Here is a 15,320-nt window from a genome sequence, read left to right as displayed (position 1 = left end):
GGGGAGGGTTTGTAAAACAATGAAAGAATTTTTCTTTTACTTTTCCAAGAGGATAGTGTTCTGGGGGGGAGGCTTAGGAGGGGAGAAATGTGCAACAGTGAATGAATGGAAACAATTATATAGACCTTTGATGAGATGGACAGAATCTGTGACTGAAGCGGTGGGAATAAGTGCGTTTGAGATGGCTAGGTTGGCACAGGATAGAACAGCATTTAGAGCTCTTGTACATAGGGTCTCTATGAGTTGCAAGCAACTCGAAGGCACATAACAACAACAACAACAACATACACACGAAGGAATATTTTTTAAAAAGACATTAAACTTGCAGAGGGAGGCTAAATGTGCCACGGTAAATGAGTGGAAAATTCAACTTTTCTGTAAATGTTGGTACAATCACGATGAAAAAGAAAAACTTAAGTTTGTACCAACAAACTTCATGAATATTTAGAAAGGGAGATGGAGACTTCGGGCCTTGCGGACAGACCCCTGGGAACCCGATGGCCTTGAGAAGAGCTGTCATGTCACAGAAGGCATCATGCCAGTTCTACATCCTATACGGGTTTGAGAAAGATGGCAGGCATAGAGTTCCTGCTGGGCTCAGAAGAGCTTCCAAGAAGGTCCACTTGGCTAGGGGCTGCCGCCTGTCCAGGCTAGGGAGTCGGGTGTGGGCAGGCACCCAGTCAGATATGGCTAAGAATGACCTGACCATCACTGTCTGATGGCTATCCACAGCTCTGGAGCCCTCTTCAAGGGGTGTGCTGCTTTGTGAGGGTGCTCTAGTTTATTTGGAGGATGAATGTCTGACACACCGGTGGGGGGGGGGGGAATTGGGAGGCGTTGTTGGTGTAAAGGGAACACACCCTACTTCCTGGATGTAGAGATTGTGTATAGGGAGCCGGGCAAACTCTTTACTGGTGCCCAAACCAAAAATGAGCCTTTGTGTGTAGTGTCAGGTGAAGCCAAGAAAAATCAGAAATATATGATCAGGTGTTATTGGCATGACAAGAGTCCAGAATAAGAGCTGCATAATAAAGTGGTCTGGGTGGCAGGGGACGACTGTATAAAATGAGATAACTTTTTTTTTCTGCAAAGAAAAAAGCACTCTGGAGTGGGGGGGGAATGAGGTCAGGGAGGAAAATGTGCAGCAATGAATGGCTGGAAACCCAAGTTCCTTATAAACTTTCATTAAAATCTCAAAAGGAAAAGAAAAATCAGAAATCTGTCCATCTTGCCAGTGGTTGAAGGTGAGGGAATGTCAGGACCCCAGAAGCATGGAGGGGAACAGCAGACACGAGCTCTGTCCTGTGCTGTCCTAACCATCTCTGACACGCTCGAGCCCCTTGGCTGCAGCCAGTGTCCATCCACCTGGGAGAGAGAATTCTTCGGCTTTGCTGTCCCTCCCCTTTTCCTAGCATGATGTCCCTCTCCAAAGAATAGCCTCTTCTATCTTCAAAGGATGTGACATGAAGATTTGCCATCATTGCCTGCAAGGAATACTTACTTCCATGCAGCAATGCCCACTTCTCCAGAATATTTTTTTTTGTCTGCAGATAGACCAGTCACCTCCTGATTGCCTTGCATTCAAGATGATACGACCCGCTTAGGGTCTTAGTTTGCCAGTGTCTGCCAACTCTTGGCCGTCTCACATAGGTGACGGGCGGAAGAAAAATTTATCATTTTTCCATGATTCCAAATTGTTCATTTCTCATCCTGCTTGTATCTTTTTTTTTAAATTATTAAATTTTATTAGTATTCATGAACATTTACAGGGATTTTGGGTTTTCATTCCTTCATTGCTGTACCATTCTCTCTACCCTCTTCCCCAGTTTGTTGTTCTTCCCCCGCCCTCCGAATGTCTGTTTTAATTGTCCAATTGCCACAGTGCTTGTCAAAGCCAGTTCTGATGAATCTCCTTTGTCAGTGTGTCCTTTGCCATTCCCTATCACTCCTCCCTGAGAGAGACTTCCCCCTGATTCATAAGGAAAAGGGGACGGCGTATTCTCTTAGCTACTTCCTGCTGAAAAGGGACGCTGTGGGTTTCAGGGTGAAGATCTTCTCTCACTACTCTAAAGGGCCCCTTTGGCAGTAGAAAACACATAGACTATTATGGAGATTGATTTTGGAATTTAGATGCACTGTTATTAATTGTGCTTAGCCGTACATATCCTTGAATATGTATCATGGAGGTGTTGCAACCTAGAAGACACAAATTTAACTAACAAGTTATAAGTACATGAGTCAAAAATTATGGAAAAGTAAAAGAAAAGATTCTTTCATTGTTTTACAAACCCTCCCCCAGGTCCCCTCCACCATGGAGCCATCGCTCTAGACTCCTGTGATGACAGAAATACCCAGTCACATATCTCTTTTAAACAGTTTTCTCCCTCCTCTGTTTCAGTGCAGTATACATTATTGAACCCATCTTACTCAGTCTCTCCCCAACTCCGAGGTTAGTCCCATTCTACAACAGTGTCATCATGTAATATTTGTCCTTTTGTGACTGGGATATTTCACTCAGCATAATGTTCTCCAGAGTCAACCATTTTGAATAATATTGCATGAGTTCCTTGTTTTTTAATGCAGCATAGTATTCCATTGTGCGAATATACCACAGCTTCTCTAGCCATTCGTTTGTTGATGGGCACTTAGATTGTTTCCAACTCTTTGCTATTGTGAACAAAGCTGCAATAAACATGGGTGTGCATATATCTGCTTGGGTGTCAGTTATTGTCTCTTTGGGGTATATTCCCAGCAGTGGCATTACTGGGTCAAATTGTTCATTTCTCATCCTGCCTGTATCTTCTGCTCTGTGCTCGATGTTATGATGCTAGGATAAGGCATATGGGAAGTCAAAGAATGGTTGCATGAAGAAGTGATGAGAGAATTTTTCTCATTTCTGCCATTTTTGTCATAGTCAGGCTGGGAGGGGTTATTCCACAGCGTGTCACGTCTGTGAATCAAGATCCCAGCAGGGAGGGAAGGGGCAGAGAGGCCTTGAAGGACCAGGACCCTGCTGTGGACGTGGGTGGAATGTCGACCCACACGTCAGAGCTCTCTGGTTTTTTAAGTTCCCAAGCTGGCTCTTCTGTCATTATGCTCAATGGAGGCCGTGGTCCCTGCCTGACCCATGCTGTGTGCTTTAGGATTCGCCGGCCATTGAGGACGTGGCCGTGGTCTTTAGCCAGGAAGAGTGGCCTCTGCTGGACTTCGCGCAGAGAAAACTCTACAAGGAGGTAATGATGGAAACATTGAGGAACCTGGCGTCTGTAGGTAAGCCTTTAATCTGTAAAATTCTCTAACACCTCTACATTCTCTATCTAGAAAAAGAAAATACTACCTTTCAAGCTTGTTTTGCTCAGAGTTTATAGAACGTATTTCCTTCCCATTCAACAGTTCCTCTTGGGTTCATTCTTCCATCCAAAATGGGGGTTGAGAAATGACAATAATGTTATGAAATGCAAAGGAGGTTTCCCTTGGGCTCCTCATGAAGGAAAAGGTCTGTGCATTAACGTCAGGTTTCTTGACTCTGATTTTTGAAAGCCCAGAGGTTCATTAAGGGCTCTGTGAGTGTACTGGATTCCAAGGCCACGTTAGGACTTCGAGAGATCTGTAGTGTGTAACCCTGTAGATAGCTTGACTCAGCCATTTACCAGTTTGACACAGTTCTATTGATACCAAAATCCTCTTCCCAGTCCATCATCAGAAACCCCAAAGAGCAAACCATTGGCTTGGCATCAGGGAAACATTCATAACTCTTCATCGTCCTCCTTCACCATGTCTTTTTTGACATGTGTCCCAGGTCAGAGATGTGCCCTGTTTTCCCAGAGAACCTCAATAAAATATCTTGAGAATACTGGGCAGAAGATTGATCCAGGGCTCCTGTGTCAGGAAGCAGCAAGAAAGCAAAATGTTGAAGACCGCTAACAAAGCTTTTATAAAATACCCTGACTTATGTCCCATTAGAACCAATTTATAGCTGACTAGTGGATTTGCAACACTGTCTTCTCACGAGAGGAGATTGCAGATATTTCTCCTGGTAGGTTTGAACCATCAGGCTTGTGTGACTTTTCAGTTAATGCCAAGCTCTCAGTCACCAGAGATCCTTTTATTTTAGGGAATCCCATTAGTTGTCTTGAAAAGTCTTTTGGCCTGAAAACAGCCTTCACACCTAGGTGAACTTCATTGCCTGACCTTAGCAACCTTCAGACAAAGGTGACTGTGGAAAAGCTTTTAATGGTACATGTGTATTGTGTCCACAATGTTTTTTTTAATTGGCTTTATATTCTTAAAATAGGAGAGCTCTCGTGTTACAGACTTGTGCTGCCAACCCAGAGTCAAGGGAGTTGAATCCACAGGCTGTTCTGCAGGAGAAAGCTGGAGTTCTCCTCCTATGCAATTTTAAAACTTTGAGTTTGTTTCCACTTCCATAGCACATACCAAGAACCACAGCAGATTCGATTTCTTTCTGGCATTGCTTTAAAGCGTCTTCATCCTAAAGGAGTCTGTAACAAACTACCTTTCAGCTATTTCAAAGTGTTGACGCAATCAAATGGAGCCAAGTCTTTCTTGGTTGACAACACCCTTTCTCTTCGCTCCTCCTAATGACTTCTTTTTATTTTTTTCCCCCCCATATGGTGAACTTGAATGACCTGATCAGTGTCTCCAACCCAGGAGGCTGATGCAAAGCTCTCCGTGGAAGACATGGTGCTGTGGTTGATGAGGAATAAAGCCTGGAGCTCCATGCTAGAGGACAGCTCAGAAGGGTATGAAGAGAGCGATGAACAGAGAAGGGCACATGCTAGATCGGATCCGTGCCTGCGTAAAGAAGGTGGACAAAAGTGCCATGGTCCAGATGACTGCCTATCATCCCCTGCAAGGGTTTCTGTCGCCAAGAAACCTGCAGCGTGTCAGATGTGTGGAAAGAACCTTGCTGACCCCACAACCCTCAAGACGCCTGTGCCAACCCTCTCCAGTGGGAAACGCTATGCGTGCAGTGAGTGTGAGGCCAGTTTCTGCAGCCTGGCCTCCTTCTCTGCGCACGTGAGGAGCCATCGGTGTGAATGTCAAGCACAGTGTAAGACTTCTAAACAGCCTTCTTCCACCCGTGTTCTGGGTAAGAAATGCCGTAAGAGACAGAAGAGCTATGAGTGTCAGGAGTGCGGGAGAGCGTTCACAGACTCCTTCTCCCTCACACAGCATGTCCGGATCCACACAGGAGAAAAGCCTTACGTCTGTGAGCAGTGCGGGAAGGCCTTCAGCCGGTCCTTCTCCCTTACCACCCACGTGCGCACACACACCGGGGAGAAGCCCTACAGGTGTGCTGAGTGCGGGAAGGCCTTCAGCCAGCCCTCGGCCCTCACCACCCACCGGAGGACACACACGGGGGAGAAGCCCTACACGTGCAAGGAATGCGGCAAAGCCTTCAGGTGTTCCTCCTTCCTCACCAACCATGTCCGCATCCACAGTGGAGAGACGCCCTACGGGTGTCCAGACTGTGGCAAGGTATTCCGTCAGATCTCAGACCTCATCACCCACCGGCGTATCCATAGCGGAGAGAAGCCTTACACGTGTCAGGAGTGTGGGAAGACCTTCCGCTGCTCCTCGCACCTGACCACCCACCGGAGAATCCACAGCGGGGAGAGGCCTTACGTGTGCAAGGAGTGTGGGAAAAGCTTCCTGGATTACTCCGCACTGACGAAGCACGTGAGGACGCACAGTGGAGAGATGCCATACACATGTCAGGAGTGTGGGAAGGTGTTCAGGCACACCTCAAATCTCACCACGCACAGAAAGACGCACAGCGGAGAGAGGCCATTCGCCTGCCAGCAGTGTGGGAAAGCCTTCAGCCGTTCCTCCCACCTGACAGCCCACCAGAGAACCCACAGTGGAGAGAGACCCTATGCGTGCCAGAAGTGTGGGAAAACCTTCACGCGGCCCTTCTGCCTCGCAGAACACAGGAGGACCCACAGCGGGGAGAGACCCTACCCGTGTCCACAGTGTGGGAAAGCCTTCCGCTGTGCCTCGGACCTCACCAAGCATGCCAGGATCCACAGTGGAGAGCGACCCTATGCCTGCGAGGAGTGTGGGAAGGGCTTCCGGCAGGCGTCCAGCCTCCACACGCACAGGAGGATCCACAGTGGGGAGAGGCCCTACTCCTGTCCACACTGTGGAAAAACCTTCCGGTGCACCTCGCACCTTGCTGCACATGCAAAGACACACCATGGGGAGATGGCCAAGGCCAGCAAACCCTGCCAAGGTTGAGCCAAATCCACTTGTTCACTGTTCATGTAACCACGGGGGATGGCCCAGGCTCAGGAGGGGATCAGTGGGCACTATTCTACAGCCAGGATACACCCCAGAGACTGGGAGGCAAAAAGCAGGCTTTTAACATGGGGAGCCTAGAAGCCACTGGAAGTCACAACTGGTCCAAGGAAGGGGCACTGAGCTTCTTTTGAGTCTGTAGGAGAAATCACACTTTGCTGATCACTGTTAGAATCCACTGTTTGTTTTGTTGTTGTTTTAAGGGTTTTTTTACAATTATTAATTTTCATGAAAGTTTTTCAGAGACTTTGGATTTCCATCCATTCTTTCATTGTAACACTTTTCACACTGCCCACCTCTCCCCACCTGAGTTCTTCTTCTCTTTGAAAACTTAAAGGAAAATTCTTTCATTGTTTTACAATCCCTCCTCTCAAGTCCACTCTACTATGCAGCCTTCGTTCTGGACTCCTGTCATGACAATAATACCGAAACATATATCCCTTTTAAATAGTTCTCTCCCTCATTTGTTTCAATGCAGTATACATAATTTATCCAGTCTTTCTCAATCTTCCCTCAACCCCAGTGTCAGTCACGTTTTACAACAGTGGCACTATCCAGTATTTGTCCTTTCATGACAGAGATACTTCACTCAGCATAATGTCCTCCAGGGTCATCCAATTTTAATAATATTGCCTTTGTTCCTTGTTTTTTCAGTGCAGTGTAGTATTCCATTGTGTGAATATACTACAGTTTCTCCATCCATTCGTTTGTTAATGGGCACTTAGGTTGTGTCCAACTCTTTGCTATTTGTTTGTTTGGTTTTTAGGTATGTGGGGTTTTGTTGTTGTTGTTTTTTTTTTTAAATGCGTTTTTCTTACTCTGTCTCCAAGCTAAATTTTGCCTTTAGGTTTTATAGCGATTATTAGATGTATATGTAATATTTTCTTTTACTGATGTTATTTTATATACTATGAAGTGTGTTAGGTTCCCATTTTGTGCATTTCATTCTGTTTGTGTTTTTTAAAGTGAATACTACTCTCTGTAAAAATAAATATCTAAACAATATGCCTCCAGAAACTCAATGAACTTTGATAAATGTCCATAGCTATAGAGAGGCATTAGTCCTTTTGTTTATAGGGTCTGGCTTGGCCTGAAGGCAATCAATAACACTATAACAGAGCAGTTTGACACTACATGGCTCGCCTATGTCAGTATTCATGCTGTTCTATTAACAAAATAGTTCTTTTTCTGCCACAATCCGCGTTTTCTGTTTATTAATTGTCATTCGGCAAGGAATAGCTCCCCTATGACCCCCTCCTGAGTTGGAACTGACCCATACCTGAACCTTCGGCCAATTTTCAGGAGCAGTAAACAGGAGGAGATTGCCCATCCTTCTCCTATGGAGCAGATGGTGGATTTGAACCGTGTGCCTTTGGGATTGCAGTGCAGCTTCTTCCCCATTTGGCCACCAGAACTCCCACTATATGTATTGCTTATTACAGCTCATCCAGTCCTCAGATGAGAAGCAGGTCTCTTTCTATGTGGCTTTTCTCTCTCTGTGTGTGCGCTATTTTAATCTTCCCTGTTTTATACCATACACACTAGTGTTGGATTGATTTTTACTTATCGTGACCCTCCAAGAGCTTTCCAAGCTTGTAAATCATGTGCTTTATCTTTAACTCATTAGTCAACTCTGAACAGTCAAGTATGGTCTGAATGTCATATGAGTTAATCAGCTGTTTGTCTAAGTCAACAGGATTCTGTGTCCTTTTAGCACGTAACACTTTGATCATGAAGCACTCTGAAAATACTTGACAACACCTTGACCTAATCCTGAGGAAATAAAAAATAAAAGTCTCAGTGCTTGACTCACATGGCCGTAGATACACTGGTTTGTTTCACAGGAACTGATGAGCGACGGGCCAAGATCTTGCAAACTTGGTTGTGACGCAGCTAGGTGCCCTCCGTGGATGATGCAGCTGGAAGCTATGTCTCTGCTGAGCGACCATTTCTAAAAGAGAGAAGCAGTGTAGAGATCCCTTGAGCTTCACCCAGATGCCCCCCCAAAAAAAAGCTTCAAACTCATGACAATGAAAAAATATATTGCCACAAATTTCATTTCCCATCAACTCTTGGTAATAAAATGTTAAAATCAACACCTTAAGAATGCAAAAGATGCATTTTATTGGTCAAGCTTGAGGACACGGACCTCTTCAAAGTGACAAAAACAACCATATCATCTTAAAGGCTCAGGTGCTCCTAACCGAAGCCATATTTCCTGCTTCATATGGATGTAAACATTGTCCAATGGCTGAATAGGGAAGACCCAATAAGAATTGATGACCTTCGATTGAGGAGGTTGCGGTATACTGATGTTGATATGAAAATTATCATAGTACAAATACTGATGACTGTTAATGTGTCATGTCAAACTGGAGACTACTCCTAGGTGATCCTCCTCCAGCAATTTTCCAGAGACAATAAGTATCATGGGAGGAGACTGCCTGTCTTTCTGTCCTGGACATCACAACACTCTATAACACAAAGTACTATACCCAAGTTATACTGCATTTAGCAGTCAGATTACAAATTGATGAAGCCATGTTTGTCACAGTTGAACTGTGCCATAATGTGTTCCAGATTATCGACTGGGGGGAATTCAAGTGACCAATCTTTACCACTGATTTGAGCACTGACATTCACCCAATAATTCTTTCTTCACATCCAGAGATGCTAGAAGTCATCGCAACCCTATGAAGAGAACCAAAGCTTCTCCGTGTCCTACACCATCCGCACCAGGCTCAAAACCATTTCACAAGGTGCCTACGTTCTCATCAGAGAACTGATAAAAGAGGATAAAACATGTAAACAGCCAAATCACAAAATGGGCACAGGATATGCAAAGACACTTTACCAAAGAAGATTTTCAGATATCAAACAAACACATGAAGAAATGTTCCAAATCCCTAGCTCTAAGATACAAATCAAATATGACACATCATGTCACCCCACTAACAATAGCAATATTGAGCAGAACATCAAACAACAAATGCTAGTGAGGTTGTGGAGAAACCAGGATGCTTATTCATGGTTTGCAGGAGTCTATAACAGTGCAACCACTATGCAAATCAGTATGGTGCTTTCTCACAAACTTGGAAATGGAAATACCATTTGACCTAGCCAATCCATTACAGGGAATATATGCTAAAGAAATCAGAAATGCCACCCAAGCAGATTCACACATGCCCAAGTTTAGTGCACTGTTCATAATAACAAAGAGATGGAAACCATCTACGAGCCCATCAACAAACGAATGGACAGAGAAGATGCGGTATATCCACACAATGGAATACTATGCAGCACTGAAAAACAAGGCACTCGTGAAATATTATACAACATTTGAAGTTCGTGGGTGTTCTGTTATTGCTGGCTGCACAAGGTAGAGACTCACGAGAGATCATAAAAAGGTGAAGGACCAAAGGCTCTCTCAGGTGACTGGCAAAATAGAGCTCTCCTGTCCTCTATTTTATGACAGAAGCTGGCATCGCACACATAAAGTCACATACACTTTTCTCAAGGTAAAGAAAAACAGGACGCATCCTTAGGGAAATAAATTATCTTTGACTACCAAGGTTGCTATGAGTCACCTACGACTCAATGGCACTTAACAACAACAGCATAGGGAGAGATCAGTTAGCCTAGTGAACAGAAAGAAATGCTCCGAAGCCAAAGGTGGGTGACTTTAAACCAATGGGCCTCAGGCCTGTTTTTTATTGTTTTTGGGGAAACGTTCTTCTGGGCATATGGCCCTAGTTTGGACACTTGCTGTACAGAGGTAACTTGTGGTGGCTGTGAAGCTGAACACTGTGACACTAAAGTGTCAAATACAACAATGGTTACCCATGGTGGACAGTGTTTGGTGGAGCTCCCCGATTCAAACAAGCTTGGAAGCAGGAGTGCCATCCACTTCCGAAATGGCTTGCCTCCAGAAACCCTGTGAACCTGGAGAAACAATGGAAGTTCTACAAGTGTTCGGGTCTTTAATTCATAGGGTCGCTTTGAGTCTTCTATGACTTGACGACAACAACTACTCAAGGATCTGTGTTCTTTCTCATCTCAAGAAAGACATTTTTAAGTGAGTCTGATCCAGGGGAGTTGCCTAAGCGGTCTGCAGTGCCCTGCATTCCAAGAGATCTTGTTAGCAAGAACTATGATGTACTTAAGCTTTTGGGGTTAATTGACTTAGAAGAGTATTGACAGATCAGACCTGGGCTGTTTTCCACCTAGATCCATCTGAGGGTCCCTCATTTTCAAGGGTCTCAGGTGTTCTTGGACGATTTCCTAGACAGCAGACTTCTTGTTGTCACCAAGCCTTCAGAGATCCTACCACATGTGTGACGCTTAAGGATATTATGCTGAGTGAAAAATCTCAGTCACAAAAGGACAAATACTGCATAATATCCCTGTTATAAAACAGGACTGACATGGGGGTTAGAGGGAAAAAGAAGAGAAGGGGGGATAAATAATATACACTGCATTGAAACTAATGAGGAATGAAACTGCTTCAAAGGAATATATGATCAAGTATTATCTGCATGCAAACAGTCCATACTAAGAACTGCATACTCAAGTGGACTAGGAGTGGGGAAACGAAGGTATAACAATGACAGAGTTTTATTTCAACGACAAAAGCGAACTCGAAGAGGTGGGCAGGGAGGAAAATGTGCAGCAATGAATAAATGCAAATCCAAGTTCTGTATAAACTTTGATTAAAATCTCATTTAAAATAAAAAAAGTCCATATTCAAGGGAATGTATCTAAGAAAGGCATTTTTTCTGTGTAAGTCATGAGATGATGTCTGTCTTTCCTTCAGCATCTGTGTGCCTACATTCCTTGGATAAATCTGTGTTCTGGCCTTTTTGTGTGTAAAGGGGGCTTGCTCAAACAGGAACCTGAGTCAGAATAAACACTCCACTCCTGGTGATTCTTTTGGTGAAACTTCCCTTTCAAGGATCAGGGTTGTTGGGGGAATAAAAGGTGTTCCATTTCACGAGCTAGACTGACAAAGTGACTATACTAACAGTGGATTCAGGTATATCTAAGATGTTGAGGAGAGGGCAGGGCTCAGATTTCACTCACATTCACATCAACAAAAAACTGCCTGAAGTGCAGGCTGCATTTAGAAGAGGCCATGGCAATAGGATTATTATAGCTAACGTCCGATGGGTCTTGGCTGAAAGCAGAGTACCAGAGGAATGTCTATCTGTGTTTCATTGATTATACAAAGGCATTTGACTGTGTAGATCACAACAAACTGGCTGACTCTGAGAAGAATGGGAATCCCAGAACATTTAATTGTGCTAATACGAAAGCTCTACTTGGATCAAGAAGCAGTCGTCAGAACAGAGCAAGGAAACACTTGCATGGTCCTATCTCCACACCTTTTAAATCTATATGCAGAACAAATAATCCAGGAGGCTGCGCTCTAGGAGGAGGAATGAGTCATCAGAATTGGAGGAGAATTATCAACAATGTGCGTTATGCAGATGACACAACCGTGCTTGCTTAAACTGAGGAGGACCTGAAGCACTTGCTGCAGAAGGTCAAGGACTATAGACTTCAACATGGTTAGAAGCTCAACATCAAGAAAACAAAGATTCTCACCACTGGGCCCATTGGCATCATCATGATAGATGGTGAAGAGATTGAGATTGTTGACCAGCTTCAGTTTGCTTGGCTCTACAATCAAGATTCTGTGTACCAGCAGCCAGGAAATTAAAACATGAATACCATTGGGAATATCTGCTGTCTGAGACATCTCCAAAATACTGAAGAGCAACGATGTCACTCTAGAGATTAAGGTGCGCCTGATACAGGCCATGGTCTTTGCATTTACTTGCTGCTATACATCAGAGAGCTGGACAATAACTAGGGTTGATAGAAGGAGAGCTGATGCCTTTGAACCTTTGAAAGTGGTGCTGGAGAAGACTATTTGAATATACATACCATGGACTGCTAGGAGTACAAACTAGTTCGTTCTGGAGAGGGTGAAGCCAGGCTGCTCCTTGGAGGCAAGGATTCTGTAGCTTCATCTGACATACTTTGGACATGTTGCAAGGAGGGACCAGTCTTTGGAGAGGGATGTTATGCTTGGGAGGGTGGAGGGACAGGGCAGGAGAGGAAAACCCTCAATGAGACGGATTGATTCAGTCACTGGAGTAATGGGGATAGGTGTGTCGGGGACAATAAGATTGGCAAGGGATAGAGCAGGGTTTAGGGCTCTTGAAAATAGGGTCGCTGTGAGTCGCAGCTGACTCGATGACACATAACAACAACAACACAGGGTCATGGTGGATCATAGTTGATTCAATGGCACCTTAAAAACCACAGTTAGAGTACATAGCTTCCCCAGTATATCATTACTTACTCTGTATTTTTATGGATACCATTCAATCCATGACACTTGATTACCAAAATAACATTCTGGGAAACCAAGTTTAATCTGTGAAGACGAAATACTACAAAGCTAACGCCAGAAATGGTAATGTCATTTTATCAGGCCTGAGCATCAATCAATTGATCTCTTTTAGATATAACAGATACTTTTATTTTGTTGTTTTTCATATGTGCCATCGAGTCACCTGTAACTCATAGATAATATTGTGTACAACAGCCCTGAAGCCTGCTCTGTTCTGAGCCAGGCTCACTGACTCTTACACACTTAGCCCCATTAGAATAATTTTTTCATTAACAAAAAAGGGGTGGAGAAATAGGAACATTATATATGCGTGAACATATTTTACAGGAATGAAACACTGGAATTTTTACAGAAATGATTATATTAAAACCAATTTTAAGAAAGTGACTGTGTACAATGAAAGACTCTTATGAGAGAAAAGCAAACTGGAAGGGTGGTATGGAGGACAATGTGCAAGAGTGGAAATCAAAGGGGAGCTCTGGTGGCCTAGTGGCAAGGACCTGCAACTACAATCCCAGAGGCACACACGGTTCGAATCCACCAGATGCTCTGCCAGGGAAGGAGGGACAATCTCCTCCTGTACCAGTCAGATCTGATTTGACGGTACACTCACACAAAAATTAAAAAAAAATTACAGTGCAACAATGAATGAATGAAAACCCAAAATCTCTGTAAATGTTTATTAAAACTAATAAAATTTAATAATAATAAAAAAGAGTAGAAATCAAATTTTTCAGTAAATTTTTATTAAAAAATCAACTAAAAAGAAAAAGGCAGTGCAACAATGAATGAATGGAAATCCAAAGGCTCTGTAAATGTTCATTAAAATTAATAAAAGAAAATTAAAAGAAAAAGAGGCAGAAAACAACTGTGAGATACCACCTCACTCCAGCAACAGCAACGAAACTTAATAAAGCTGCAAACAGATGCTGTAGAGGTCGTGGAAAGAGCATAACTCTTACTGCTGATGGGAGAGTAAAATGGTACAGCCACTAAGAAAGACTATCTGGTGCTTTCTCAAAAAGTTGGGTTCCAGGGAGCTCTGGTGGGCTAGTGGCAAGAAGCTGCAACTACAATCCCAGAGGTGCACGGTTCGAATCCACCAGATGCTCTGCCGGGGAAGGAAGAGCAGTCTCCTCCTGTACTAGTCAGATCTGATTTGACGGTACATGCACACAAAAATAATAAAATTAAAAAAAAATTAAAAGTTGGGTTCCAATCCTGGGAATATACCCTAAAGAAACCAGAGCCATGACTCAAACAGGTATATGCACACACATGTTTATAGCTGCGTTATTCATGATAGCAAACACATGGAAATAACCAAAGTGACCATCAAATGGTCAACAAGGGACAAAAAAAAGGGTCATCAAACGGACACACAAATGGTGGGGAAAAGATCCCATAATATATCCACACACTGAAAAATTAAGCACAACTGGAAAGCAATGAACTTGTAAAACAATACACAATATGGGGAAGCCTGGAGAATATTATACTGAGTGAAATATCTCAGTTACAAAAGGAGAAATACTGCCTAACACCACTATTCTAATCCAGGACATACATGGCAAGCTGACATGAAATTAGGACAAGAAGTGGAGAAAAGTGCTACAATGAATGAATGGATATCCAAAGTCTCTGTACATTTTTACTGAAATTAATAATAATAATCATAAAAATAGGACAAGAGTGGATAGATAATGAACACTGCATCAAAACCCATGAGGGGAAGAACTCTCTAGAAGGACCATAGAATTAAGGCGTTTTTTTGTATAATAATCTTTAACAAAGAGTATAATACTGGGGAGGCTAGAGGAGGAGAATGAATGAAAATAAGCAACAATGTTTGAATTTAAGTGGGTTGGTTTTTTTTTTTTTAAAGGCTGAAATAGCTATATTTAGCTATACTTCACTGAGATTCCACTCCATTGAAATTGTGCTTTGGAGACTTCCTGATATAAACAAGTTAGGTATTTAATTCCAAAATAGAAACCTCAATTCTACAGATTGGAATCAGCTCTGTTATTCACAGTGTCTCTGTGAGTCAGGCTCAAGGCAACCTTGTAATAAGAACCTGTTTCTACACGGAAGGATTTTGAAGCAGCACCGAGGCGCTCAAACAGGAAGCGGAAGCTGCGAGCCTGGGAAATAAGGGAGTCCAGGTATTGGGGTTCCTGGCTGATCGCCTTTTTGGGGTCCACGCAGCCTGCTGCAATCGCAGGTGACCACAGCCTAGATCTCCGTCTTTCCGGGGCCTTTGTCCTTCTGCCCGCCGAAATCGAGCCCGCGCTTTGCAGCCCCTTCGGCCGATCGGCGGGAAGTGGACTCTTGGGGGGAGGGGGTGACACCCCTCGTCCCTTTCCATCTCCAGGAGCTGCAGTCCGGAGATGGTGAGTGTGTGTTGGAGAATGGGGGTGTCACAGAGACGCTGGGGGTGACCTCTGCAGAGGGGAGCTGGGGAACACATCGTGCATTAAAAAAACAAACCGAAAAACAGTAACATTTCTGATGGTTTCAGTCCACCAAGGGGTCAAGTTTCAGGATGTCCTGCTGTGCATGAAGCAGTTTTCTGAAAGCA

General features: G+C 43.7%; 2 protein-coding genes across 2 annotated transcripts in view; both read left to right on the top strand.

Moving 5' to 3' along the window:
• LOC102843391 (zinc finger protein 420-like) overlaps positions 1-6,261 on the top strand; it is an 11,089-nt gene extending 4,828 nt beyond the window's left edge. The window contains exons 2-3 of the mRNA XM_006901789.1: positions 3,144-3,233; positions 4,672-6,261. Coding sequence (XP_006901851.1) covers positions 3,144-3,233; positions 4,672-6,261 — 1,680 coding nt within the window. The remainder of the gene's footprint in view (positions 1-3,143; positions 3,234-4,671) is intronic.
• An 8,323-nt stretch (positions 6,262-14,584) lies between these two features.
• LOC102873226 (zinc finger protein 14-like) overlaps positions 14,585-15,320 on the top strand; it is an 11,713-nt gene continuing 10,977 nt past the window's right edge. The window contains exons 1-2 of the mRNA XM_006901781.1: positions 14,585-14,602; positions 14,948-15,055. Coding sequence (XP_006901843.1) covers positions 14,585-14,602; positions 14,948-15,055 — 126 coding nt within the window. The remainder of the gene's footprint in view (positions 14,603-14,947; positions 15,056-15,320) is intronic.

The sequence above is a fragment of the Elephantulus edwardii genome, unplaced genomic scaffold (genome assembly GCF_000299155.1).
Source record: "Elephantulus edwardii isolate Elephantulus edwardi_28Jun2011 unplaced genomic scaffold, EleEdw1.0 scaffold00344, whole genome shotgun sequence".
NCBI lineage: Eukaryota > Metazoa > Chordata > Mammalia > Macroscelidea > Macroscelididae > Elephantulus > Elephantulus edwardii.
Note: the sequence above shows the minus strand (reverse complement) of the source record. Positions and strands in the feature narration are given on the sequence as shown.